The sequence below is a fragment of the Echiichthys vipera genome (genome assembly GCF_963691815.1).
Source record: "Echiichthys vipera genome assembly, chromosome: 16".
NCBI lineage: Eukaryota > Metazoa > Chordata > Actinopteri > Perciformes > Trachinidae > Echiichthys > Echiichthys vipera.
The window spans coordinates 9152124-9179964 of record NC_139841.1 but is presented as its reverse complement, the minus strand read 5'-3'; the positions used below and the strand labels follow the sequence as shown (position 1 = coordinate 9179964).

The 27841-nt window shown below is 39.9% G+C and overlaps 2 protein-coding genes across 2 annotated transcripts in view; both read left to right on the top strand.

Moving 5' to 3' along the window:
* The first annotated feature begins 1667 nt into the window (after window positions 1–1667).
* LOC310958729 (glutamine synthetase-like) lies at window positions 1668–12699 on the top strand. Its single transcript, XM_083929805.1, has 7 exons — window positions 1668–1735; window positions 3181–3355; window positions 6030–6191; window positions 6282–6428; window positions 8583–8710; window positions 8834–9033; window positions 12081–12699. The coding sequence occupies exons 1-7, from the start codon at window positions 1727–1729 to the stop codon at window positions 12391–12393; spliced, it is 1134 nt and encodes a 377-aa protein (XP_083785931.1). The 5' UTR covers window positions 1668–1726; the 3' UTR covers window positions 12394–12699.
* Window positions 12700–17638: 4939 nt separating this feature from the next.
* arrdc1b (arrestin domain containing 1b) overlaps window positions 17639–27841 on the top strand; it is a 37134-nt gene continuing 26931 nt past the window's right edge. Inside the window, exon 1 of the mRNA XM_083929224.1 lies at window positions 17639–17863. Coding sequence (XP_083785350.1) covers window positions 17746–17863 — 118 coding nt within the window. The 5' untranslated portion in view covers window positions 17639–17745. The remainder of the gene's footprint in view (window positions 17864–27841) is intronic.

The following is a 27841-nucleotide window of genomic DNA, read 5'->3' as shown; positions in this document are numbered from 1 at the left end:
ACATTACACATGTCATTGTTCAATGTTTTGAGCAGCACAAACCCAAATCCATTCCCTCTCCTTTGTCTTGTGGTGGACGCCGAAGTTTTACAGGAAGATATCTCTACATAAAAAAACAAAACTGAGCTTGATACCCTTTATTAAGTGGAAAGGTTTTGTTATTTATGATTAGGGTGGACTAAACATTGACCCTACTGTCAATCAGTACCCATGTCTGAGTAGCATTCGTTTCTTTCCTGTATTATCATTGTTGTCCGGTAATCTCAATTCTAACTGGAATTTCGCACAAGGAAATCAAAACCATGCAAAAGAATGTTGTGCATCCAGTGATCATCCAATGATTGTAAACCATGTCATTAAAGGGTGTGGATGAGGGTGTTGCCCGTTGACCAAGTGGTTCTATTCTTCAGTCTACAGCAGCTGCTGACGTGATTTGTGTTGATCTGCTTTTATGTAATAAGCCTTGATGTTCCATGTGAGGTGAGTCATCATAAAATGGTTTACTGCTCTGTTGGCTGCAGCAGCAACGCTCATGCCAAATTCATAGTTGTAAAGCTTGTACAGTAACTATAAAAGATACTACGACAGCTTTTTAATTGAACTCAGTGATGACAAACCGCATCAGATCAGCATGCAATTACAATGAAAACTACACTAACCCCCCGCTATCCAGAGCCAACACCCAAAATGACTGTAAAAATGATATTCAAAAAGTATTAAAATCTATATCTCCAACTTTTCAGATATTCACCACCTTAGCAAGAAGAGACTTTGAGAGAAATAATGTGGCGCGAAGGGTTGAAGATGGCCCTGCAGCTGCCAGCTGTGAGAGGGAGAGAGAGGGAGAGACAGAGGAATTGGATCCAAGATGAATTAAAATGTAGAAAAGTAGCTCCAAAGGCTTGAGAGCTCCAGACAAATAAACAACAATAATTGGACCATTTGCAGCAGCACTACTACTAATGGAAGAAGGCGTCATCAGAAATAACTGGCTGGATTGATGTTTGTGAATAAATATTTTTTTATTTGAATAATGAATGCTGCTGGACATAGTGAGCTTTTAAATGACATTTAGTTACAAATCCTGTTTTTTTTACCTCTTTCTTATGGATGATGGAACAATCCATGAACAATAATTTCTCTTTATACTACGTCACCTGGCTTCCTTCTTTGCTTTTGTGTCATAATTACTCCAACCACCAGGGATTTGCATCACTAAAGACAAAAATATGGTAATTGGCTGTTTCTACAAATGATCTATGGGTATTTTTTTTTTGGGGGGGGGGGGGTGACGGTCTTCATATGAAAGAGAAATGAACGCTAGTTAGAGGACTAAGGAATGACTAGCCTTGTGGGCTCATAAAACCTTCTCCAGCCCCTTTTGATGCAAAAAAAAATGCACCGTTCAAAACATATTTTTGGTTCTTGAAAAATTGTCATTTATTTGTCCATTACTGCACTTTGCTATATTGTTTTAGTGGCCCGTTGGTGGCATATGTCTTTGGCCGGCTCTGTGCACACATCACACACCATCAAACTGTCCCGTGTGACCGGCCCTGTTTCTGTAGGAGTTGAATTTCCACCCTCCTGCCTGATCTCAGGATAGCTAACCTGACGGAAACCGAACACATGAGCAGCTTCTAGTTGTTCTCTCTAATTGTGTTCATTGAGCTGCAAGACCCAGCTCAGCAAACAGCAGTCACACACTCTCAGCAGATGGCTTCTCATGACACAGGTGGGTGTTCATTACTATTTCTCATGGGACTGAATGTCCGCCTCTGCAATGATTCATCTGACTTATTGTGCTTTGTTTGTTTGTTTTAATCCGTAGGATAGCTAATTTTTAATTGGAGTTGATTTTCACCAAGGAGGTTAACTGAAATGTTATGTGTGTGCTGACGGTTTTAATACACTTGAATTTCATCCACAGGAGAAAAAAAACCCACTCAGAATTAAATTTTTCTACTTAAAGTTTGAAGGAGATCATTTTGTGTCATGAAAACATCGTACATATGCAATGGAAATGTAAGACAAACACAGAATAACATGCCTACTTGAGAAACGCCCACTTCAGACACGTCACTGTGCGTAAAAGACACATGAGCCTGTGTCATCCGTCAGCTTAGGTATTCACATCTCAGTTAAATACCTCAAGCAGGTTTAGGCGCATCACACTAAGTTGTCCTGTAGTTGTCTCTTGACTGCAGCTGAAGTCACCGGTAACACAGTAAGTCTAAATATTTGTATTATTATTTGTATTATATTTCAGTTGCTTTGTGGAACTACATTGTGCAACGTGATAAATTGAACTCTCACCATTTAATCAGTCAACTCCTCAATCAATGTTTGTTCCTTCACAATCGAAAGTGATGGAGAGTCTGACGCCGGCAGCTTATAAAACTACACTAGTAGGACTTTGAAAAGTGTTTTTTGTGTTGTTTTAATCTTCAGGTTGAAGTGTAAAGAGTGTGAAGCCAAGGGGTTAAATAGTTAAGTCAACAAAATCTTTGAACCATGGAACACTTAAATGCATAATTCCACACGTATTCAAAAATAAAGAAATCAGCAGACACATTTGTTGTGTCAGTTAATATTAGAGCACAGTTACCGTGTGACGAAACTCACTGCTGCTCCCAGTGTACTATTTTTAATAACATTTTTGTGTGAATAATTGCATTTCAAGTCCTGCAGGTTTCTATTTCTAGCAAATAGCAAACCAGCTGTGTTGCTCCAGGGTGACACGTGTAATTGCAGGCTGTGTGTATTTCTTTCTTTCTCTTTCACGTAGTTCTGATTGTAATTACACAAAAACAGACATATAGCTAAAAACAAGGACAAGAAAGGCAAAACATATATTACTAAGTATGGTCATAAATATATATATACATATATAACTGTCTACAACATACTCTACAAGTGTAGTATGAAGCTAAACAACTTTACTTTTTGTAAAGAACACTAGAGTTTAGTTAGAGTTCTGTATCTCCAGAGAAAAAGAAAGTACGTTGATATTAGCTTGTGAAAAGTGCAATAGTTTCCTCTGACATGTAGTGGATAATACAGTAGGTACAGTGAAAAGACCATTCCAGTGTAGAGGAATGAATGGAAAACATAAACACTATAATTAACATGTCAAATAATGTAATAAAAAAACATTGTATTCTGCCTCTCTGATAAAAGGCGAGTATGGAGTCTGTGTCAGTCAGCTCCCTCCTCAACAAGGGCGTGCGACAGCAGTACATGAGCCTGCCGCAGGGAGACAAGTGTCAGGTCACCTACATCTGGATCGACGGCACCGGGGAGGGTCTTCGCAACAAGACCCGGACCCTGGACTCTGAGCCAAAAAGCATAGCAGGTAAATGTCCTGTTTTTATGACTTATTACTTTTTGCATTGTTGGCCGAGAACTGCATATTTTCCTGAACTATATTTGAGTCATTTTCACCATTTAATTCCAAAACACTTTTGACAAAGATAGAAGATAAAGGTCAGATCTTCATGGAATTAGTTTGTTTAAAGGTTAACACTATTGAGCCCTGACATGAATACTTTGTGTGTATAGATTACAGAATGACAAATGTACATCTTTAGGAGATGTTTATGAGTTTCAGTTGATTGTAATTCAATTCAAATAATCGGCAAATAAACATTAGGATACAGCTCTGTTGTCCGACTCCAGAGGAAGGGAAGTTTGCACACCTGCATTGTACACAACACAGAGCATCCTGGTGCAACTGTATACATATCCAGCTTAGCTGGAGAACCAATATTTGTTAGTGTTCAGCACACTGGTCAAGTTTAGACAGAATTAATTAACTGTTAATTCAATTTGTCAAAGAAAATGTCATTTATTTTGTACATCTGAGATCTCCCTGTTTACATGTAAAATTGCTATTCTCATTGTAGCACATGCTTCACACTGTAAAGGTATTTTCATAGAATGTACGTACAGGTACTTTACAGTTTTGTGTTCAAGATTTAGTTTGACATTTTGGTAATTGCTTATTCACTTTCTTGCCAAGACTTTCATGAGAAGTTTGATTCCCTTCTCATTTCTATAGTACATTATAATGTATGTAGCTACCACCAGAAGCTGATTAGCTTAGCTTAGCTTAGCATAAAAACTGGAAGCAAGGGGAAACACCTAGCCTTACTCTGTCCAACAGTAACATAATCCGACTACCAAAACAAGCAAGCAAACAAACAAACAGAGATATTTGGATGAGAACACACAGAGAGGGAGAGTGACTTCATTCTCTGTTCAAAACGACATTACTCCACTATATCTTTGATGTATACGATATATTAAAGGTTGATATGGAGAATGAGCAGAACAACACCATCTAGTGTCTCAAGATTGTAGTCGTAACAACAAAAAATAATTCCATGAGTCGGGTTCGTTGCCGAGTGTGTCAATTGATCAGCCTGCGCCATGTCAAGTAATGAATCATACAGGGTAACCACTAATTTCGACTAATTGAGATTACAACAGTATTTAACGTTAGCCAGTCTTCTACTGGAAGTCTTTCTCTGCCGTTAGCTGTTATAGCTAAGTAAAGATTAAAGTTAGCTTACCGATCAAGGAGAAGCGTAGCCACTTGGGTGTGCGTTTTATTGCTGTTGATCTCCTTTATCTCAGTCCATGGAGTGAATGTTTGGCCTAAATTGACTCTAGTATTTGCCCGTCTCCGCTCACTCAGCTAGTGGGACAAATAAGCAGCTGTAGGATTGGCAAACTCCATTTGACCCAGTGCCAGCCTACAGTAGCTGCACCCAACAACAGACAACCCTGGCAACCCACAATGCCCAATGCTATTGGCTGCTACAATGAAAACAGAAAGTGAAGAAGAGTCATCGTCAAACCCGTCAATTTTTTTTAAATTATAATTATAATATTAAATCAAACTAATTATATTTATCTAAAAGCAATACTTTCATTCTGTACCTCTCAAAACGCCCCGTGGGTTGTTGTTTTTTTAAATATAGCTTTTAATGAAGATTCTACATATTCAACCTTTAACGTTCTGAATATCAAGTAAAGCCCTTTTAACTAACGTGTATGAAAGTTCATCTCATCTCATCTTCATCCGCTTATCCGGGGTCGAGTCGGGGGGCAGCAGCTTTAGCAGGGGACCCCAAACTTCCCTTTCCCTGGCCACATTAACCAGCTCTAACTGGGGGAACCCGAGGCGTTCCCAGGCCGGTGTGGAGATCTAATCTCTCCACCTGGTCCTGGGTCTTCCCCGAGGCCTCCTCCCAGCTGGACGTGCCTGGAACACCTCCCTAGGGAGGCGCCCAGAAAGTGTATGAAAGTTACATAACAAAAATGGTTTGAACCCAAACTACAATCTTTTCCTACACCTAATTAAGCAGTTTTTTCCCCCTTAACCTAAACCTAACCTGCGTTTTGAAAAATCTTGGATTTTGGTTTAGTTTGTTTCCTGTTGTTTAGTGAAAATCACTCTCCTCTTGTGTCATGTCTTCTTTTACCTCCCATCTTTGTGTTTTCAGATCAGTTTTCCTCCTTGCATGTGTTTTAGTAATTTGTAGTTCCTTGGGTGTTTTTTCCGGTGTTATTGAGCCTGTTCACTTTTGTATCGTTTTCATTTGTTCCTGTAGCCCTGCTTTTCCTGTTTTGTGTCTACCTTTTTTAGCATGCCTTGTCTTTCCGGTCCTTTTCTCGCCCTGTTTGGTCTTGTGATGTCTTTAACCTTTTCCCATTTCGTTCCTTGGCAGTTCGTCGTAAATTTTTCCTGTGTTGAAGCTTTTTTTCTCCTGTGTTTTTTCCCCTGTGCTCTGGTTTAGATTCCTTGTTTTGGGAAATAAACATTTCATTGTTTAGTTCTCGTGTTCTGCGCGTACTGTCTCTGCATTTGGGTCCACCTAACAGTTGGGAGTGAGAACGTGTTGAACATAAATGACATATCTCTTTTGTTTAATCTGTACAAAGCCAAAGTTTAAACATGGCACGTTCTTTTTTTGTTTGAAGATATTTTGTTTATAATCTTTTGGCTAAATTTATCTTGTCAGATGTTCCTGAGTGGAACTTTGACGGCTCCAGCACATACCAGGCCGAAGGCTCCAACAGTGACATGTTCCTCATCCCAGTCCGCATGTTCAAGGACCCATTTACCCTGGATCCCAACAAACTGGTCCTGTGTGAGGTCCTCAAATACAACCGCTTACCTGCGGGTAAATTCTTTACATTTCTCTTTGTGTCTTACTGTTCCGTTGAGACAAACAAGTTGTACTTACTTACTACTCTTCTTCTTTAACGTGTAGAAACTAACCTTCGAGCGAGCTGCAACAAAGTGATGGAGGAGATTAAAGAGCACTGCATATGGTTTGGCATGGAGCAGGAGTACTCGCTCTTAGGAATAGATGGACATCCATTTAGTTGGCCCAAAAATGGATACCCATCACCCCAAGGTGAATCAGAAGTTCTTTCTTTCTTTGTTTACTTTATTCATGTGAAAGAAATATTGAGAAAAAGGTACCACTGTTGGCATAAGGCATACTTCTTTTAGGGTTTATAAGTTGATAGTTAAGTAAGTTCCCCAATTATGCTTATTTTCCCCCCAGTCTGCTCTGATTGTTTAGTTTCTCTGCACAATCGTTGCCACCAGGGAATTTCTACCAATGGCGGCTTGCGGGATTTATTTCAGAATCAGAATGCCTTTCATTGTCACTGTACGCAGTAAAATGCCATTAAAAGTAGCTCCTACTCAGTGTAGAGTGTAGACATGTATACTATGTATAGGTATAAAAAAAACAAGATCTAAAATTGAATAAATGACAAAACAAGGGTGCAAAGTACTGTTGCACTATACATATATATATAATTATTATTATTATTAATAATATTATTATTATTCAGAAAGGTGCTTTAGGTCCTGTATTTACCAGGCTTGATCTGTTATTTTGATTTGGAAAAAGAGGAAAAGAACGCAGCATAGTTCCTGAGCATCACAACAGTTAGCCTTGAGGTTTTTACAAACCTCTTATTAAACGATCGATCATATTATTTTATTATAATATTATATGTATTATATTATTATATTACATGTATGATTATATGTATTATATTCCTCTCTCAGTGGTTGTCTGGTCCACTGCAGCATCACGTTGGTGTGGTCCAAGTTTTTTAACAAGTTTATCTGATAGTCTTCTATCTACTCTAGTTAAGAACACCGGTCAGCTCCATGTTGTGGTTCCTCCCCCTACAAGTAACGCGTAGTCTGTTAATCACCCATCAAAAACACGTCGGGAGAGACTTGGGGAGTGGTTTGGGGTGGTCTTTTTATCGCCCGTGGTGTCATGTATTTGTTTCAGAGAGCAGAGCAAGCTGCCTGCGCAACCTCTTAATGAGTGTGTATGTGGAACCAATGGGCGCTCCGCATAGCACCCTCAATCTCAGACCTGTAAACTGCAAGACCAGCTTTCCTAGCCTCGAAATACAACTAAGATAAATATTTAATGAAGTCATTGCTTTTGGTTAATTTTATTGCAGAAAATACATTAAATGCTACTCATTGACCACACAAATAATGAATAAATAAAATAAATTCAAAAAATAATTAAATTTGATGTCGAGCAGGAGGGGCGGCGTCCTAGCGCACTCTATGGGCCAGCCGCCACTGCTTCCTACCCAAAATATCGTAAAGTTGTGACATCACAACTATACAGAAGTCCTGACGGCTCGTTTAAAGACACTTTCTGAATACAGGCTGTGTGCATGTCTCTGTGGGTTGAACATTTTGATACTTTCACAGTATTTATATAGCACCTCGAGCTGCTTTATATTTTGAATAAATAATACTAAAATCACATGGAAGTCTCACTTATTACAATATGAAACCTTTAATAGAGCATAGGCCTACAACATGGGTGTCAAACTGATCGAGTAAAGGGCCGTGTGGCTGCAGGTTTTCATTCCAACCAATCAAAAACACACCTGGTCCAACAAATCAACTGTGTGAAGACAGTTCAGGTGATTGATTAAGTCGAGTCAGGTGTGTTCTTGCTTGGTTGGAATGAAAACCTGCAGTCACATGGTCCTTTATTGGATCACTTTGACACCCATGGCCTACAAGGTAGGAATGAGTGTAAAAAGACATCAGCTCTGCAGTTATACCTAAATGTTAGTAAGTCTCTATTAAAGAATTCTAAATCATCATATCTGAAGATGTACATGTTAATAAGATAGAAATAAATACATTTTGATGTAGATGCTCCTCAGCCCACTTGTACACCAGGGATTTCTCACAACCTGGCAACCCAAAGGTTCTCCTTACAAATAGAGTATTAGTGATCAGGTCCTCTTGGTAAATTAAAGAGCAAAAAAGGTTGTTTTTTTACAAATTGGCAACACAAAAGTTTATAAACCTGATTTATACAGAATTAATATTAACCATTAATAAAGCAATTAATTGCACAAGTATGTCTTATTATAAAGTGATACCAAATACAAAAATGTTTTGGGATTTTAATGCTTTATCATTCATCACAGATATAATGACTTTTTTGTAAAGGTTTGTATTTATTTTGTCTTATCAAGCTTTCCATCATGTCGCCCACTTTTAGGACTCTACTACTGTGGGGTGGGGGCAGACAAAGCTTATGGACGGGACATTGTGGAGTGCCACTACAAGGCCTGCCTCTATGCAGGGATCAAAATCTATGGCACCAATGCTGAAGTTATGCCATCTCAGGCAAGTGTCACCATTACTCTAATGGACAGCAGACAGAAAATACTTTCTCATTGGCGCAACTTTGCGTTCAACCTAATTTCCTTATTTCCCTCTTTTCTTTGCCTCTGCTTCTTTAAACTTCAGTGGGAGTACCAGGTGGGCCCCTGTGAGGGGATTGAGATGGGTGACCAACTGTGGGTGTCACGCTTCCTGTTGCATCGTGTATGTGAAGATTTCGGGGTTCTTGCAACAATGGACCCCAAACCAGTAAAGGGTAACTGGAGTGGTTCTGGTTGCCACACAAACGTCAGCACCAAGCAGATGAGAGAAAATGATGGACTGAAGTGAGTAAACATGTCCTTTGAAACTTTTAAAACTGCTTTAACAGTAGTTCATGCATTTATTAAATGAACTAAATTGTATCAGCCTTAATAATTAAAGCAATTCATATCTTTCTGGCATGTCACAGCACAACTCCGCCTCCCTCCAAAGTTCCACCCTATTCCCCCTGCCTGACCTCTGACACTGAGGCTGTTGCTAATGCTAAAGCTAACGTCACTGTTAGTGTATACAAACCTGGCTCAACAAGACAAGTCAGTTTGTTGACACTACCGGTGATGTGTGACACGCCTGGTTGGTGACATTAGCGCTGACGCTAACGCGAATCTTCCTCGCACAAAAAACATAGTATCACAGAAGTATACTATAGTGATAGCTGATAGCATCTGGAATCTGTGTTATTACATGTAATGTTGCATTCCAGAATCAGGCAAACTGACAGTACCTGTCCAGCAGAAACTCCGTGACCATCTTATTTTTCAGCTCCAGGTGAAGCTGCATTAGCCTCCGCCATCACTGGAAAGATGTTCACACTTGACGCATCATGTTTTTTCTTTAGTGCAGCTTTTTGTGAAATAGTCTTTTTGCTGATAGTTTTATCTGTGGGAGCAGCTGGGGGTGGAAGTGGCGGCTCGCCTTGGTCAGTCATTGTCAGTTATTCGTGGTTTCTTGCTATCTCTCTCAGACAACTCTGCTGCTCTGCTAGAGAAGCACGCGAGACTTGCAAGCAGTGAGAGCGGTAGGCGACTGGAAGGGACACTGCGTTCCTGCTGTTATAGGTTTTCGTTGCCACCGTACTCTACGGGGGAATTGTTGGGTCTATGTAAATCATAAATAAGTCATAGAGTGTGGTCTATACCTACTCTGTAAAGTGTCCTGGGATAACGTTTGTTATGATTTGGCACTTTAAATAATATTGAATTGAAATGAACTTTTATCAGAAATATATGAGAATTGAATATTGATGAGTTTTAACACCTGGCGGATTTCTTTTACATTTTAGTGTGCCATACGCTCATTAAGAGCATTTTAAGATTATAAAAAAGAAAGGTAAGAACTGCTTTAAGAATAAATTTATCCCAGGCAATGAAATATTAGTGAAACACCTTTGTGTCTCATAAAATAAACCTTGCCCATTTCAGATTCAAAAATTCAGATTTAGAGTCATATGCACAGTAAAGAAACGTGTTTCCTCCTACAATGAAATTCTTCATTAACTGTCCACAGAATGCCAAACAAGAAAAATATAAAAACCATGTATCAAAATCAATATAAAAAAGAAAAAACAACAATAAAAAGTGCATATAAAAATGTAAACAGTGCAATTATGACGGTGCTAACTGTGCAGTTGTAGCATGTAATCCATGATTATACTCCTATCGGCTGTTTAGGAGTTTGATGGCAGTGACAATGACACTATATGATATTTTGTCTTTAAAAAATTACAAATAATAATAGAAAGGCCACCATACATTTATACAAAACTTGTAAAATGATTGCAGATGGTGGTTTTAAAGGATGTCAATAAATTATTTGACCATTTTTTGAGTTCTAGAAGCCAGAAGTGGTAGGTAGTAGGTGAAAGAGCTCCCTAAATAAAGCCGTGGTTCCCAACACTAGGGCAGACAGACATCTTGCCGGTGAGCACAGTGGAACATTAGGAAGCTAAAGATGCTACTGTATTATTATCATATCATTATAATATCTTAGCATTTCTATACTATTGTTATTGCTATAATATTACTGCTTCTTCACACTTACTGTCACTTTAACGTTAATACCGTGTCCTTCTTGCACCACACATTCCACACATGATCCCTTACTCCATACACCAACCAGTCCACGATTAAAGAACATGGATACGTATCGCTCCCTCTCAGGGAAACATCCAAACATGCACACAGACACACAGAGACACACACTACCTACTCTCCAACATAATCGGATTTCAAACTCAAACTACTCTTATTGTAATTTGTTATGGTTAGTCTACTTCATGTTTATCCTTTATGTCTCCTATCAATCTTCTATAAGAGAGGGAGAGTGTGGCAGGAGTATATTACTCTTGTCACATAAGTCTACTAATAAATTAAATACAAAAAAAAAAAGAATCTAAAGAGCCAGATATCCACTCAGGAGTTGGTGGAGACCAAAAACAGAGCTAAAAGTGAGTGATTATTGGACTTCTTTTATCAGACATGACTTCAAGTAAATGTTAATGTTGCTTTGTACGGTATCTGGGATGTTTATGTAAAGGTGATGTCACTGTTGTATTTATTATTGCAGGTTTAAGCAGACTGTGTGGGGTTTTATTCACAGGAAAATAGTCTAACAAGACAGCTACCAATTTATGTTCACTATGATTGTGAAAATATTCAGTCATATCATTCTACTTATTCAGTCACTCATTGATGCATGAACCTCCTGTGTATGATGTTCTTAAACTTTCATCCATTTATTTTTCTTGATTGACGACATTCAATCAATACTTTATTTGTTAGGGACAGTGCACATTAATGAACAACGATAACATATCACTGTAAAAGTGCCGGATTATAGCAAAGATGCTAATTTGCATCCGTAGTCCCTGCTAAAAAAAATAGAATAAATACAAATACTACTAAATAAATAAATAAAGTACAAATAGAAGAGACAAGACACACCGTACAATACATTACATACTCAGGCCCACACAGAATAAATCAATTAAATATAACGTTGTGTGCAATATGATACAGACGAGTCAGTGGTCGCACTTTTGATTTGGTTTAAGCCACTTTTTGAGTTGACCTTTGAAAGAGGAATATGTGGGGCATTCCCTTATTGTGGATGGAAGACTATTCCAGACCCCCCCCCCCCCCCCCCCCCCTACAACAAACAACACATTCTTCCCAAAAGCAGTGCGCCTGTGTGGGATCTCACAGTCTCCTCTAACACAAGCCCTGGTGCTCATACCTTCCAGAGTCCTTTTCTTTATGAATTCATTCATCCACAGACAGTCACTGCAGCAACCTTCCATGTCTCAACGGTCTCTTTTTTCCTGTTATGACAGATACATTGAGCAGGCCATCGAGAAGTTGAGCAAAAAACACAGTGAGCACATCCAAGTGTACGACCCGCGCGGAGGGAAAGACAACATCAGGCGTCTCACAGGTCTCAACGAAACTGCCCATATCGATGACTTCTCTGCCGGAGTGGCCAACCGAGGCGCCAGCATCCGCATCCCTCGTGAGGTGGCCCGAGAAATGAAAGGCTACTTTGAGGACCGTCGGCCTGCAGCAAACTGCGACCCGTACGCTGTGACACAGGTCATCGCAAGCACCTGCCTGCTTGATTCAGAAGACAAAGAAGACAAAGAAGAGTAGCCAGGGTCTACTATTTAGTTGTATATAGCAATATGGCTACATATGTTAGTTGACCTGAGTTGGACACTTGAAAAAGACATAGGCCTACACCTGATGTAAACGCTTCTCTAGCTAAATGTTAGAAATTGTAAATTTCCCACATATTTTGTAGCAGCTCTGTCAAAACTGCAAATAACACTAACAAGCATAACAGGGTATTCTGCCTTAATATGGGTCTTTGTTTCTTTAAACTTATGTTACGTGTGTTAGTTTAATTAATTTTGGTGATGTGAAATAAAGACATATTGGTGATTTACTTGTAACCTGGTTTTGTCTTGCTTGTTTGTTTGCAAAATATCAATCAATCAATTAACTTATTTGTCACGGAAAATTACATCAAATACAATTCTGGTAAAATGTATTTCTGTCAGGCGGCACGGTGATGTGGTGGTTAGCACTGTCGCCTCACAGCAAGAGGGTTCCCGGCTGGGGCCCTCCTGTGTGGAGTTTGCATGTTCTCCCCATGTCTGTATGGGTTCTCTTCGGGTTCTCCGGCTTCCTCCCACAGTCCAAACACATGCATGTGTTAGGTTGATTGATGACTCTAAATTGCCCGTAGGTGTGACTGTGAGTGTGAATGGTTGTCTGTCTCTGAACCTTGCCTCACGCTCCATGTGAGCTGGGATCGGCTCATTCCTGGCCTGATGTATCCGATACCGCCTTCCCGACCTCAACAGGGAAAACAGTCTGATACCCATGTGGTTTGGATCTTTAATGATTCTGTTAACATTATCCTTGCATCGCTGGTGTAAATAACTTTCAGGCAGAGTAAGGCACCACATTTTGTACAAACGTAGGTCTTGTGGTCCTGTTTATGTCCATGTTCTGTACTAGCCGGGCACTAACGTCAGAATAGAAAATAAAATGTCAATCACTTTTAATTTGTTGTTGTGGTTGTATAAATACAAGTAGCCCATAATTGCTGAAGTCGTGTCTCCATGGGATGCAGATATGGGGTGATCCAGAGCCATAAAACCATTATATTGAGTTGTGGAAAGTATTACCAATGAAAGGTTGAGTTGAATGAACATTGAGCTGTGTTCATTTGATTAGTTGAAAAGAAAATTGCACTCAGCACCGTGCACTGATCTTAGAAATACAATGGTCACAGTTTTTTGCAATAGCAAAGGTTACCTTTTTATGGGTAACAGACTCTCGAAACATTTGTGCACGTCCCTGCAGTTCAACAAAATCAACGGTGAATTAGTCTTATTCTATGGTCGTCGTGTTCACATTATAAATGATTTTGAAAGTGTTACTTAAAGCAGTGATTGTGATACAAACAATCTATGAGTACAGTAGATGTTGTGTTAGAATAATTGTACATAAAGTAATCTCATATTTACTCCAATTACCTTTACATATAAACTAACCTTACTTGGTGTGTGTATAGCCAATTTGTGCAGAGTTGTTTTGCAGGTAGAAGAAATCAGATAAGCATGACTGCTGATGAGTCACCAAAGAGGTATCTGTGCAAAAACAGAAACTGCTCAACTGTTTAAAGACAGAACATGTTTCAAGGACGAGCAACATGTGCCCCCTCTCCATTACAGCATGTAACTCATGAAGATAATAAATTGAGCAACATGTGAAGAGTTGCAGTTGTGTGCCCCCTCTCCCTCAGCTATTAATCATATTGTAACCAGGGACCAACCAAAGGAAATAAAAAGAAAGTGCTCGGGCAGAGTGTGTTTCAGAGCGGTAGGAGATTGTAACTGAGCGCATTTCTGTCCGTTCTCCTTGCAAGTAAAACATATAACTGTTGTCTTTCTCTCCTTTGTTGTGTTTTGGATGTTTTAGGCTGCTTGAACCTGACATATTGATTTTGAGGTTACAAAATGTACCTTAAGACAACAACTGTCTGGGCAAACCCACTACAGTAGTGTTACAGATGTAAATAGCTTCTGAAAATTGTCCACCAGGTGGAGCCACTGGTGTACTTCTTAGCTCGCTGTGTCCCATCATGACTGTACATTTAAATTTTTGTAATACAATTGTGATTCAGGACCACCTGACGATCATAGTCTCACAACAGACCAGAGCCATCCATGTAGCACTTTGAGTGTAATGAGTGAGATAAAGCATTAGACCACAAACAGAACAGTGTTTGCAGGAAGAAAGGCATGAATGAGGCTATCTCGTCATTACACTTCAGCACTGGCATGGATGCACTCCAGCAGCCTGATGTTCAGTGCACCTGGCATATGGTGTTAACATCTTATCCTGTGACTCCCCGACATAGGATCCTCTCACTTCAGCCTCGCAGTGTCATAATGACTCATTATTCAAGCTGTTTGAAGGGAGGTTTTTTTGCAACATGAATAAACAAATAAACAAGGGATTCTGTGGAACAGATCAGATGGCACCGCATACCAGATTTCCATGGATACAGGCAGTAACTTGACAACCTTTGTGTTTGTCTGTCACCATGGAAACATCAGTCTCAAAGCATTTATCAGAGATATTAGCAGCCTGGTGAGATGACGGGGAAGAGAAGGAGGAGAGAGGAATAATTTCCGTGTGTTTGATGCCATTTTTTGTCTTCTGGTTTAGGCAACATATTAAAGCTTCATGATGAAAACTATATAGACAGTTCAGGCTTTTAATCCTTTTTTGTGAGCACAGCTATCGTAACCATCACATCTGCTCCAGACGTTAATGCTGCACATTTAGACAGGAAGTACAGTCAGAGACAGGAAGTATGCGCAGCGATGGGAAGTCTGTGAGCTGTGGGAAGCACTGAGTGACATTTTCATGCTATCATGTTTGGAGTATTTAGTGTGTTAGATGAAAATGCCATACAAACTAAATTACCGTCACTGCAGCTAGGGAATGACCGTGACGGCACTTTCCATAGTATAGTTGTGACATCACAACTGCACAGAAGTCCTGACGGACCGTTTAAAGATACAGTTTCTGAATACAGACTGTGTGTGTTTCTCTGTGGACTGAGCCTTTTCATACTTTAACAGTATTTCTAGCACTTTGACCTGCATTATCAAAAAAGACATAGAAATCTCACTTTTAACAATATGGGACCTTTAAATAAAATGACCCCACAGCAAATCTAGAGTTAGCGTTCTAGCAAACAAAACCTACACACATTGAGAAGTGTGCAGCGGGTTAATCAAGCCATGGCTGCCATAGATGTGGCCTCAAGAGGGCTGAACATGTATCCATAATGACATGTCAATGGGGAATGTACCTGTCTGAGGTACATTTTAACCCTAGAACACTGTTGCTCAAATTCAAAACACAGTCACTAACGCCGGGTGATTTTTACCTGAGATAATACACCCAATAAAAAGTACTTGTCATCAAAATATATCAAAACCTGACTAGACATGACAAATTTGAGTAGTGTTCTTTTGTTTTTAAACTGTGCCATGTCTAACAAAATTAAAGAAAAGCATAATGAGTGGACCTTATAAAAATGCTCCAAAATTAAAATAAATTTGGAACAAAAAATTCCTAAAAAACAAATAATGACGATGGAAACTTGTTTTTTTTGGGTCCAGCAATTCCTGGTGAAGGCTCAGTGTCCTTGGCACACAAATTTCACTTTCCCTGGGTAGAATCCACCCAAAACCTACTTTACCTTCTATCACTACTGCAGGCTGAAAATCACCCAAACATGTGACAGTAGGAAAAAGTGTGTTTTGGATTAGAAAAAACACCCATGCCATCAAAGATTTCAAAGACGATGCTGAAGCTACCCAGAGACCCATGACACTCAGATAAACGCAGCATTATGAAAATCACATATGTTCATTTGCCAGGGTGAAAACCACCCAGCAATGGGCTGTAACATCCTGGAAAGTACTGTACAGAAACTGCACCTGCATTACAGTAAAGGATACATGGATGAAGATATTCTTGGTGATAAGAAACTTTCTAACCAAACTTATTTGTTATTTTAAGGATGAACAAAGCTAATGACATTTATCATGTTTGGGTTCCTTCATTTTCTTAATGTCTTAAAATATCACTGTTTACAAGAAATTGAAAAAAAGATTTTCTAAAATGTCAACATACCTTGTGAAATAGCGTCACCAACAATGGCGTACCTCTTTAGTTTTTCAAGTTGTGTATGGAAATCTGTGACCCTTTTTAGGACAAAAATAATCTGTATGTAATAATAATAACAACAATAATAATAATAATAATAATAATAAGCGATCAACAGACTAAGTCCTGAGCATAGAATCAGAAAACCTTTATTGTCCCCAGCAAAAAGCAGTGGAAATGTTTCATAGACGTGTGAGTTAAGAAAAACATGATTTAACATAACATAAAACAAACAACAGATGGATACAGAATGACACAGGTAAATACAGAATCAAACCTTAAAAGAACATTAAAAGATTTCACAGTGAGTTGCTGATGTTGATGGCGAATGAGATGAATGATTCAGTTCAATAAAGTAATCGTGTTCAAGTCAATAAGTCAATAAAGTGCAATTTGTTATTGTAATGTAATCTTTCTTGTTTTTGCTGTGGTTATTTTCTTCATGGTGTTATGCAGTTTGAAGTGTGCGATAAAGGTTTACAGGCCGGCTCCAGACGTTTTAGGTGAAAATTTTGCACCTAAATTACATGAAACAGGGGTGTCAAACCCAGGCCTGTGGGCCAAATCGAGCCCGCGGTGTAATTATATTTGGCCCGCAAGATCATATCAAGGCTTTATGAGAGCTGGCGCATGAGTATATAGCACATACACGTCTACTCTTCTGTTAACAAACATGAGCATCCATGCTACCAGTCTCTTCAGACAAACTTAATCCACCTCTCCCCAAAAATGTCCAAAAGAAAGATGGAGAACAGGAGCTTTCAGCAGTGGTGGGAGGCAGATTATCTGTTTATGAAGGTAAAGAGCTGTTTGTCTCGTCTGCAGAGCCACCGTGGCTGTAACCAAAGAATAAAACACAAGAAACACCACGATGAGAACAAGGACCTAAGCTGGAAAGGTTCAACATTACACATCTGGAGAGAAGGGGAACATGCACATTTGCAGTCTTTTTCTTTTTTTTGTAGATATTGAGTTTGGCCCACAACTTTGTCCCAGTTTTTAAATGTGGCCCACTGTGAATTGGAGTTTGACACCCCTGATATAAGACATGTCCACTTCCAGTCCATAACCCACAGGTAGAACATCAGTCACCATCCGCGTTATCGTCCCTTCCCTTTACTTTCAGCGGGTTGGCCGTGTGACGTCACTGCTCTCGAGAGGGGAGGCTCGCGGCAGCAGGTGAGCGCAGCGTCGCCGCGTTCGAGCGCAGAGCGGCGGAGTAGCGGAGCGGAGCGGAGCGGAGCCATGGGAAAGCTTCAAGAATTTGATATCACTTTCACCAACAACAAGGTGGTCTACGGTCCGGGAGAGTCCATTAGCGGAGCCGTGAAAATACGTACCGGCAACCCGCTGCAGTACAAAGGTAGGCTTTCCTGCAACATTTTCAGAGATAGGAACAATGTTGCCTGCGTGTCTTTCACCGCCCGTGAAGCGCGGCGAAGCCTCGGTGTAAATAAACTTTTCCTCGTTGATGGTGGCACGAAGAAGAAGAATAGAGGGCTTCATACCGGCCGAGTGGTTGGTTCTCCGCCGGCTTAATAGCTCATTTTTGTGGCCGTGGTGAACGTGTAAACCATTTGGTGCGGACATCACGGATTTTGGTGGCGCTGCGCTGGGAGTGGACACAGCGGTGCACCCTCCACATGACGCGAGCAGCCGCAGCGGGCTCGGGTGTTGTTGCGCCGTTTCGGTCGTTTCAAACCCACATCCTGCTTTTTACAACATGTTGCTTCCATGTTTTGTTTTTGGCCAAACCCTTGACATTGTTTGGGGATGTTGTTGAGGAGCAGAACAACAGGTGTTGACCACTTTTTTGCTTTTTTGCTTATTTTTTTTTTAGAACTCTATTCGTGTATTATGGTAGGCCTATGGGAAGACATTCAAAACCTACAATGCTAACTTCTCAGACAAACTAATGGGGCTAGCTAACAACAAAAATGAGGGCTCGAGTAGGTAAGCAAGGTGGAGAGAGCAGCTTTTGGAGTTGCCATGGAGGTACACAAAGAATCTATTGTATGTGAGTGATCCCTGTGGGGATTCTCGTCCGATAATAGGGCTGCTATCAACTTTGACTAAAGCACTTTTTCAAAGGGGCTCTGGCATAGAGGTATGTTAATTGAAAAGGACGGCAAATAAAGAGGGATCCTGGAAAGTGCACTGATGGCAGGTGATTTTTGCCCACAAAAATATCTTTAAAGTCCATGTGTCACAGGGTATGTCAAAAAGGGCCAAACTGCAGTGACAAATTCATGATTGGAGGGAATGTGCAACTTAAACATGACAATGGAACAACTTTCAAATGTATTCATTTTGAATGAGTGTGTAACATAGCAGTGTAGAAAATACATTAACTATTTCTAACCTATATGATAGCTAGCGTAATACACAGGCTGACCTGAAGCAGATGGCATTGCAGCGGAGGTCAGAACTCCTGCTGAGCTCCGTTACACTGTAGGGTCACATGCATTGGTGGCTCTGTCTACACCAGGCGTATTACACCCTGCAGTGATGGCTGCTGTGTGAATGTGGGCCGTCCTCGGAGCGTACAGACAGCAGGAGAGCTTCTCCAAGTCAAGTGGATAGCTCAATCAAAGTATTTTAAAAGAGCATGAAAAGATATTTGAATGTTGACTGAGAGGGTGTGCATCTGCTAGAAGCACGAGAAGTATCTGTTGTCTGTTGAGTTTCGTTTCTCTTTAAATCGGATTTCACACCTGTGACCAAGTGTGAAAAAAACTGATAAAAACGCTGCTACTGAATACATCATTTTCATCATTTTAACACTTAACTATGCACCACAGTAGGGTTGGTCCACCAAAATGTACACAATGGACAACCTATCAATACACATATTACATGTTCACATGTAACTTTTCATAGTACCTGCAGTCTGCTAACGTTCTACAATGTTCTACGTCCAGTTAATGGGACAGTAGGAGGAATAAGGTTAAAACATCTTAAACTAATGTTCTTACAACTAAATCCAATTTAAAGGCCAACAAAAACAAAATACCTTTCTCCACCTTCTGCCGTGTTACTTACTGTCATGCTGTCAAGTGTGGACCGCAGTGCAGCTTTTTTTACTGGTGTTGTTTTGATAATTGCCATTTTTCTATTACAATAAACCAATGATTCTCTCAAAGAATATTACATGACACTAAAGCTTGCCCGTAAAAGTGTGTTGCAGAGATGATGGTGTTTAAGTCCATCAACCAGAGTCCTCCAATCACACTGGGCAAAGGTACTTTAACCGAGGAGAGTCGGGCTCCATCTGGGGCTTTCAGCCCGTCCATTAATGCACTGTAAATGCCAAGGCTGCATTATGTGTCCATTGGCATCACCCCTCTTAGTCATGGCTGCTGATGATTCCATCAATCAGACAGCTTGAATCATGCTGAAGCAGTAAAATGTGAGTGTCTCCTTTGTGCAAGAGTGAGAATTTCCTGTTTTTGTGTCTAGAGAAGAGAACATAGACAATGTTGGTTTCATTTATTCGATGTCTCATTAAGTCAGATGAGGAGAATCCAGGGATGTGCATCTCTCCCTCATAAGACGATCTGATAGTATCTAGTTACATGGGCTACAATACCATTCAGGGAGCAATACATCTTAATTTATAACATTTTAGTGTGATTTGATTCGATATGATGGAGTCTGATACAGTTCTTAATTTTTGTTTAATGTAGACATTCATTTCCATATTTATCCCGGACAAGCTAACATCACATGGTTGGTACCACAAGTTTCCTTAGGTCTTCGTTTCATGTAAAATGTTTGATTTTTTTGATTATTCAAATGAAGATTGGTTTGATTTGTAAAAATAAATATTTTTAAACCCATCCCTATTGTTATCGGTGTCACTTCATCATGGCAGTAGTTGAGGGCTGAAGGGTTGTTGATTTAAGTCCCTGTACGGACCAAGTACAGAGCGTCAATTGGTAGCTGTAGAGGTGCCAGTTCACCTCCTGGCCGTTGCTGAGGTGCCCTTTAGCCAGGCCCTGACCCCCAACAGCCTGGGCGTCTGTCCATTGGCAGCCCCCTTGACATCTCTCCAATGCATGTGCATGTGCATTTATCTCCTGTGTGTGTGAAAGAAAGTGACAGTGAAAAAGCTATTGTACTAATTAATAAAATATACATTACATGTATTGCTATTATTATTATTATTATTGTTGTTGTTTTTATTGTTGTTATTATTATTTAAAGGTACTGGTATTGGTACTGGTATATCGTACATTTCGTACATTTATAAATGATACCCAGTAATAGTTTTCAGGGCACGACTGCCTGCATGATATTGAAGTGGACTGTAAAGCTTTATTTTAATAAGCCACACAATATCTATGATATAGATTGTGGCACCACATGAGCTGTGCTATGAGCTGCTTTTTTGTGTGTTTTATTTACATTGCATTGTGAGTCAGTTGTGTAGAGTTACCAAGTTGTCTAATGAAATAAATACAGAGGGGTATTATTAAACAGATAGAAGCCTCTGAGATGCTGAATATTGTAGGCAAAATTCCCAGTCTAGTTGTATTATTGATGATGGAGACCATTAGACAACATTCATATTGATTAGCTTCCTCACAAAGATGCCCGTAAAAGCAGAGTCAGGAATGCATGAATGGAAGTACATGAATTTGCCACCTATACACATTCCTTACACATAATGTTGAACATGCAGTCGGGACCTTTATTACCAGAAATTCTGTCCAAATTGCATGATTCTGCAGCACATGATTAACAATCTATGCTAACATTCGACAGCAATGCAGGAAGTAGTTTTCCTTTATTTCACAAGGTATAAGTAAGGATGGTGTAGTGAATGGGTATGTGTAGTGCATCTGACGTGTACATCCCTTCACAAACAAACAATTATTGGATTTTTAGCCATGTTAGTAGAATTGCTCTATTGATGGTAATGTCTGTCAGTCCACCACTCAAGATTGTAAAATTTAACAACTATTGGAAGGTTTGTTGGAATAAAATTTGGTACAGATGTCCATGATCCCCAGAAGATGAAACTGAACTACTGACTTTGGTAATGACAAAAGGACCCTGACTTTTCCTTTAGCACCACCATGAGGTTGCCATTTCTGATTTGGAGTACCCACAGAAAGAAAACGGGGTTCCCTCTGTGTTAATGGTGAGTGATAGATCAGAGGTAGTGGGCGTATTTGGTTTAGTCTCCTCTTGTGTCTTGGTTGGCCTCCCTGCACTTAGCAGCATGTACTGTATAGTCACCTGATACAGGGGTTGTTGCTGCTTTGACTCAGTGTCTCCGCTTGTATGGACATTTCTATCTCATGTGGGACATACCTGTATTGACAGTTTACTTCAGGCTCCAACACTCAAGACTAGAATGTACAATCCTTCATACGAGTGAAAAGCGTGAAAGGCGTGGAAAGTGTGTTGTGGAGCAGCAGATTTAACAGGAGATGAAAGTCCACTTGGTCTGACTTCCTGCCTGTTTGTACTCTCATTTATCTTTATCTTCTCTGTATATCTTAGAAGATTTAACAGCTGTGTGTAAATGAGACCTTTACGGTAGCTGTTCTTTTGTATCTCAGATAACAATAGTGGATCTCTGCTTAGCTTTCAACAAAGCAGAAACACAAACATTCACTGTAACCCAATCATCATCCAGTGTGATACAAACCACCGGCTTTAGTAAACAAGACTTGACGATGTCTCCTCAGGTCCACACACACACACACACACACACACACACACACACACACACACACACACACACGCACACACAGACACGCACATACTTTATGCCTTTAAATTGTGCTGTTTTTATCTTGCATTTAAGAATTGTGGTTTGTGAATCACATGATAAGAGTCATTTCTTTCAAACTTATGACGGATCATTTAAACTTTTGCTGCTTTTATGCACAGTCAGTCAATTACTAACCTTCCCGTGACTCATTGTTTCGTTTCTAAAAATCACTTGAATTAACAATTTTTTGTTTTTCATGACTGTGGGTTATACCGTCATGTTTGTTCCGTCCTGAACAAGTTGACACCTTTCCACACAGCAGCAATCAGTCCAACAAATGTTGTGATTCCACTGTGTGGTACAGCTCTTATTTGGGACCAGTACTTTTTCTCTTATCGCTTTCCACTGCAGATTTTTTGCAATGCTAAATCACTAGAGTACTTCTATAAATGGTATTGGCCTCTCACATAGTGCTGGTAAAAGCATGTACACAATTCACACTCTTTTGACATACTAAACAGAAGAAGCTTAATTAGCTAGGAGCAGAAAGACAATAAGGGTGGAACTGATGGGAAGAATATTCCTCCCATAGTGGATTCATGGTATTTCAGCAGTACATCCATCACTGTTTTAAATTCAGCTGATCTCCTCAAGGAAGTTGACACAGCAGAAATCAATGAATCAGGCGTAAGAGTATCTCTTTGCTCTGACTCGTGAAGACATTCCTGCAGGCCTGGGTTTCTCTGTGTCTGTCTAGACTCAGGGGTCTGAGTATATCATGACATCCCTGCCCTGAGGGTGACTGATACGAAATCTGTCTGGAAAGCAGAGGAGCTGCACTGAGACCAGTGGACTGAGGCATCCTGAGGACATATCTTTAAACATCAGCCTTTAAGTCAATTATAGTGAATTGGAAGAATACTTTTAGTTTTAAATGGTTGGTATTTTACTAGGACTACTGCTGCTAACAATACTACGGCTATTGCAACGGCTGCTACTACTGCAGCTACTGGTTGCAGGAGCTATAAGTACCACTTGTTCTACTACTTCTAGCAGTACTACTACTGCTACTATTACAAATGCTACTGGTGCAGCCGCTACTATCTCTAGTACTACTGCCCCTGCTACTGCCACTGCTACTGCTGCAATACCTGTGGTATTGCTAGTAATGTTACCACTTTTAAAGGTACGGTAAAGAACAGACAAAGCATAAAGTCTTTAAGGTTTTCTCTTCCTTGTTTTGCTAAGTTTGGTTTGATAGTCAGCCTGACCTTTCAGCATACTTAATAATGTTTTTGATTAACACTGCTGAATTTGAGGACTCGTTTTTGTCTTCTTTCTGTAATGTCCTTTGAGACTTACTTGTTATAAATGTTCATAGTGTATGCATGAATCTCGAACTGAAGAAGAAAGGGGCCTCAGCCCTCTGACATTGGTTTCATTTGTTCTGAAATTATCTGACACATGATTACTCAGTGAAAATACAGTGACTCAGAGTGACTCCAATCTTCAGTGTGGGCGGGTGGCATTGATCCACATGTACAGTTTTCATCAGTCAGTGTACTATACCCATAGAAGTGGTGCTGTCAGCCGGAGATCTTGGCACAAGCTTGTCCCTCTCCCCTTGGACTTAGTCATGTTAATAATAACTATCCTTTGACCTCCATAACCAACACTGCCTAATCCCACAGCTGGTTATTTAGGTCTATAATAAGAGGATTCTGTCTCATGCCCCCCTGATAAGCACAGACAGACCCCTGATCACTCCCCTCTTCCTTTCTCTAAAAAGCTGTCCCACTTCCTATGCTTTGTAAAATGGGCTTACAGAGAGGATGTTACTCTTCTGTGGAAGTGGAACAAAACGTTGATTAGTGCTAACAAAGAAACTAAAGATAGAAGTGTTCTATCTCAGCTGGGAGATAAGAAGTTGGTTTATGGCTGTACTGGTGTGTTGTAACATGATGTGGTCATCATGCAAGCCCACCTGGTAAATGGATAATCTCAATCTAAAACTAATTTAAAAACTGTATGTAATGTTAAGCCTTAGCCTCTTTTTTCTTTCAGAGGTTTTAAGATAAATGTATTGTGATTTTTTTTCTCATGGCTCTCATTTCTGACGATACATCGATCCAATGATCAGTGATCCAATATCAGTGGAAATATCGATGCATATCATCATTAAGATGTACCTTTATGCTGAAATTCCCACTTCATATTTATTCCTTTGATTAAAAAGAATAGTTTGTTATTCATTTAACTGTTTTTATGAGTTGATATAAATGTCACTCATAATGGGTGATGATGGGTTAAATGGGCAGCTAATATCCAGGGTTTCCCCCAGAAAAGTTATTAGGTCCGGGGGCCAGTAGTTCAGCTCCAGTCAGCCTCAGCTCCTTCACTTTAAAGCGAAGTGTCACATACACTAAAACCTCACAGAACATTGAAAAAACTTGCTGCAGGACACACAGATGAATTCTTTTATAGCCCGTATCTAGAGGTGAACCTGTATATATATGTGTGTTTGGTCCAGCTTTTGAGAAGCCACGAGAGGTTTCAGTCATCATTCCATCTTCCCCACATGCTGTTAATCCTCCATCGACCTCTCCCACCTCAGACTTTTAGACAAAGCTCATCTTTTGTCATAGTTGAAAATAATTTCAATTCTTGTACCTGTGAAGGACACGTGCAAATATTTGGCCATTCAGAAAGCTGTAGAAAGTTGTAAAGTTGTCTGTTTGGTTCAGAGAACCAGAGAGGGATGAGCATCCAGAGAAGTTGCCCTTTCATCTCAACTATGTGAAGACTGTTATGTTGCCAACAGGTCAGACTGTGGTCTTACTGGGCAGCTCCCTGTTGCAATTGTACCTAACTGGGTGTGAGCAGGACGTGATTCCCTGTTCTCTACATACTCTAATAGCAAGCACCCTTTGTCAACCTTTGATGGAATTATATTTAAGGTTGGAACGATTACATGATTAATTGAGTAGTCAATTGCCAGAAAATGTAGCACTAACATATGATTTGCGGCTCCCCTGTGTTTTATAACATTGTTATGAGACGACGAGATGTGTAAAAAATTGAACAATGAGAACATGCATGACATAATGGTGCAGGTGCAGTGTGGTCCTGTTCCCAAAACTCTTTTAGGTAGCTTCAATAAATCAAGTGTTTCTTGACACTGCTATTATCAGTAGATGAATCCATGATGGAAAAAGACATTAGTTATACATCATTTTTTAATTTTAGTTAGTCTCTCAAACTTTCTGCTGTATTTTTGTTCTGCTTCCATTCGGTCAGCATGTATGCATGTTACAGCAGTCCTGACATGGTGTTAAATACAGGCCCGCCCACAGAAATAGCTGGGCCGCAGAAACGTTCCAGTGAATGGGCCCACCCCAAATCTGCTTTACTCATATCAACAGGTTCTTTTTCTCCTACTAAACATACATGTAAACTGAGAGAGGTTAACTCTCACGACGGGGGCTACATGGGCATTATTATGTGTGTTTAAATCAGTTTCATCTCCAACTTTTTCTTAGCCTTTCTTTTCTGTTCAGTATTTTAGAGGGGCTCGTGAAAATAGGTCTTTCGGCCTGGGGTTGGAATCCAACTCACAGCCCTGTGCTGCATGGCATCCCCATCTTTCTCCCGCTTTATTGTCTACTTTAAGATGTATCAATGAAGAAAAATCAAAAAGCCCAAAAAAATGATCTTAAAAAAAAATCAAAATCTTAGGTAATGTGGCTGGCCACCTGCAGGTTTTTTTTCTGCAATGGTTGCATACAAACAACAACAACAACGACAACAACGAAAAGACAGAGAAAGAGAGTACTATTTACTAAAATAACAATAATACAATGTTTATTTTGTTCTTTTAATGAGTAAAGTAATGGGGGATAGTTTGGGTCACAATCAAATTTGGTTATCATTGCTTATATTCGAGATGAACAGGATTATACCGGCCCAGGGGCCACCCTAAGCAGCTGGGCCCCAGAAGGCTTTCCCATTTCCCCCCCTTATAGGTGGACCTAGTTCTATAAGCCCCAGGCCAAATGACCTCATGTCTCTTAACACAACGTGCTAGCTCCATGTCAGTCAGTTTATCTCATGATAATGGTTCATGTGCTCTTAAAGTCACTAATAGCACAGTCTTGGATGGTACTGATGAGCCAGATATCAATGCTGCAAATAACAAAAACATTACAGCAGTTGGAACACACCCTCATCATAAAATCAGCTGGGACTTAAGTCTGACAGTTACATTGAGGGGAAGTGAGCAGAGGGTCACTGTTGGGCGTCGGCTCACACCAAATGACTAATCACGCATACAAAACTGATGACTACAGTTTGCACCAGAGTAAATACCTATCTACTGCAAGTACGTAGCTGGATATAAAACACAGTGGAGATCAGTTTTAGCAAGAAATGTAGCCATATATGAAATCACATGATTTAACAGTTTTAACAAAACAAACAAATATGGATGCAAAGAGAGGGGTTGAACTATGACACAACTTTGGTCCGGGATTCATCCTGACAGTCAGTGGCGGTTGGTTGGTCTTAACTGTCATGATTACACCCAGTTTTGTTTTGTTTTGCCTCAGTTTTTATCCTGATCTCAACAACTTGATCTTACAATCTATAAGTTACAAGTTTTCTTTAATGATGCACATTATTCAAGGGAGGAACATGCTGCTTTGTGTCTGATACCACTACTAGGTCAACTAAGGACAAAGCTGATTGCCACAAGGGAGGATGCAATGCTAAAATGTAGGTCTCTTTGCTGACATAGATACAGTATAAGTGATCCTAAGCTGGAAGCAGTGTTTACACAGTGTTTAATTCTCAAGCAAACTTTTACCAAATATCAAGACAATGAAATATAAGACCTATCTATAAAATGAAATGAGTAATAAAATGTTTGCTACATGTTGTTTGAAGCAATTCTTACCTTTCTGACATTTTTACACCTTTCTTTTGTAATCTTAAAATGCTCCTTATAAGCGTATAGCACAAAATGTAAAAGAAATCCGCCAGGTTTGAAGCTCATCAATAGTCAATTCTAATGTTCAAATTTTTGTGCTGTGCGACAAGCCAGAAAAATAGAATTTGCTTTGATAAAAACCATGTGATACTCTAGCTGCTTAAGCCTATGTGACTATATTGTTGTCCTCAAAGACTGAACACAGTGTCTCCTCTGGTCATCTGTCTGGACTTCTTCAGGTTGACGCAGTGATTTTCACAGCATGAAGGGTAACGTGGGATCAAGTGTGCAGATTACACGTCTGCTGGTTGTTTTATGATGTAACTCCTGCACGGAAAATCCTCTTACACATGCATGCAAACGGACACAGGGATTTCTGTGTACTCTACATGCAGATGTGTACGCACCTAAAGTCAAACACATATTAACTGATCTGAGTCAAGTGTGCAAAGCTCGTCAGCAAAGCTTGGACATCATTCTTCTTAAATATATTCCCTCGTTTGTTGTTTTGATGATGGTGGTGGAGATCTGGTGCCTGTGCAGGTCAGAGCATAAGATTCATATAATTTTTCATACCCAACAAACCACTCAGAGAGCCCTTGTGGAAGAATTTGTTTTATGTTTCTCCACTC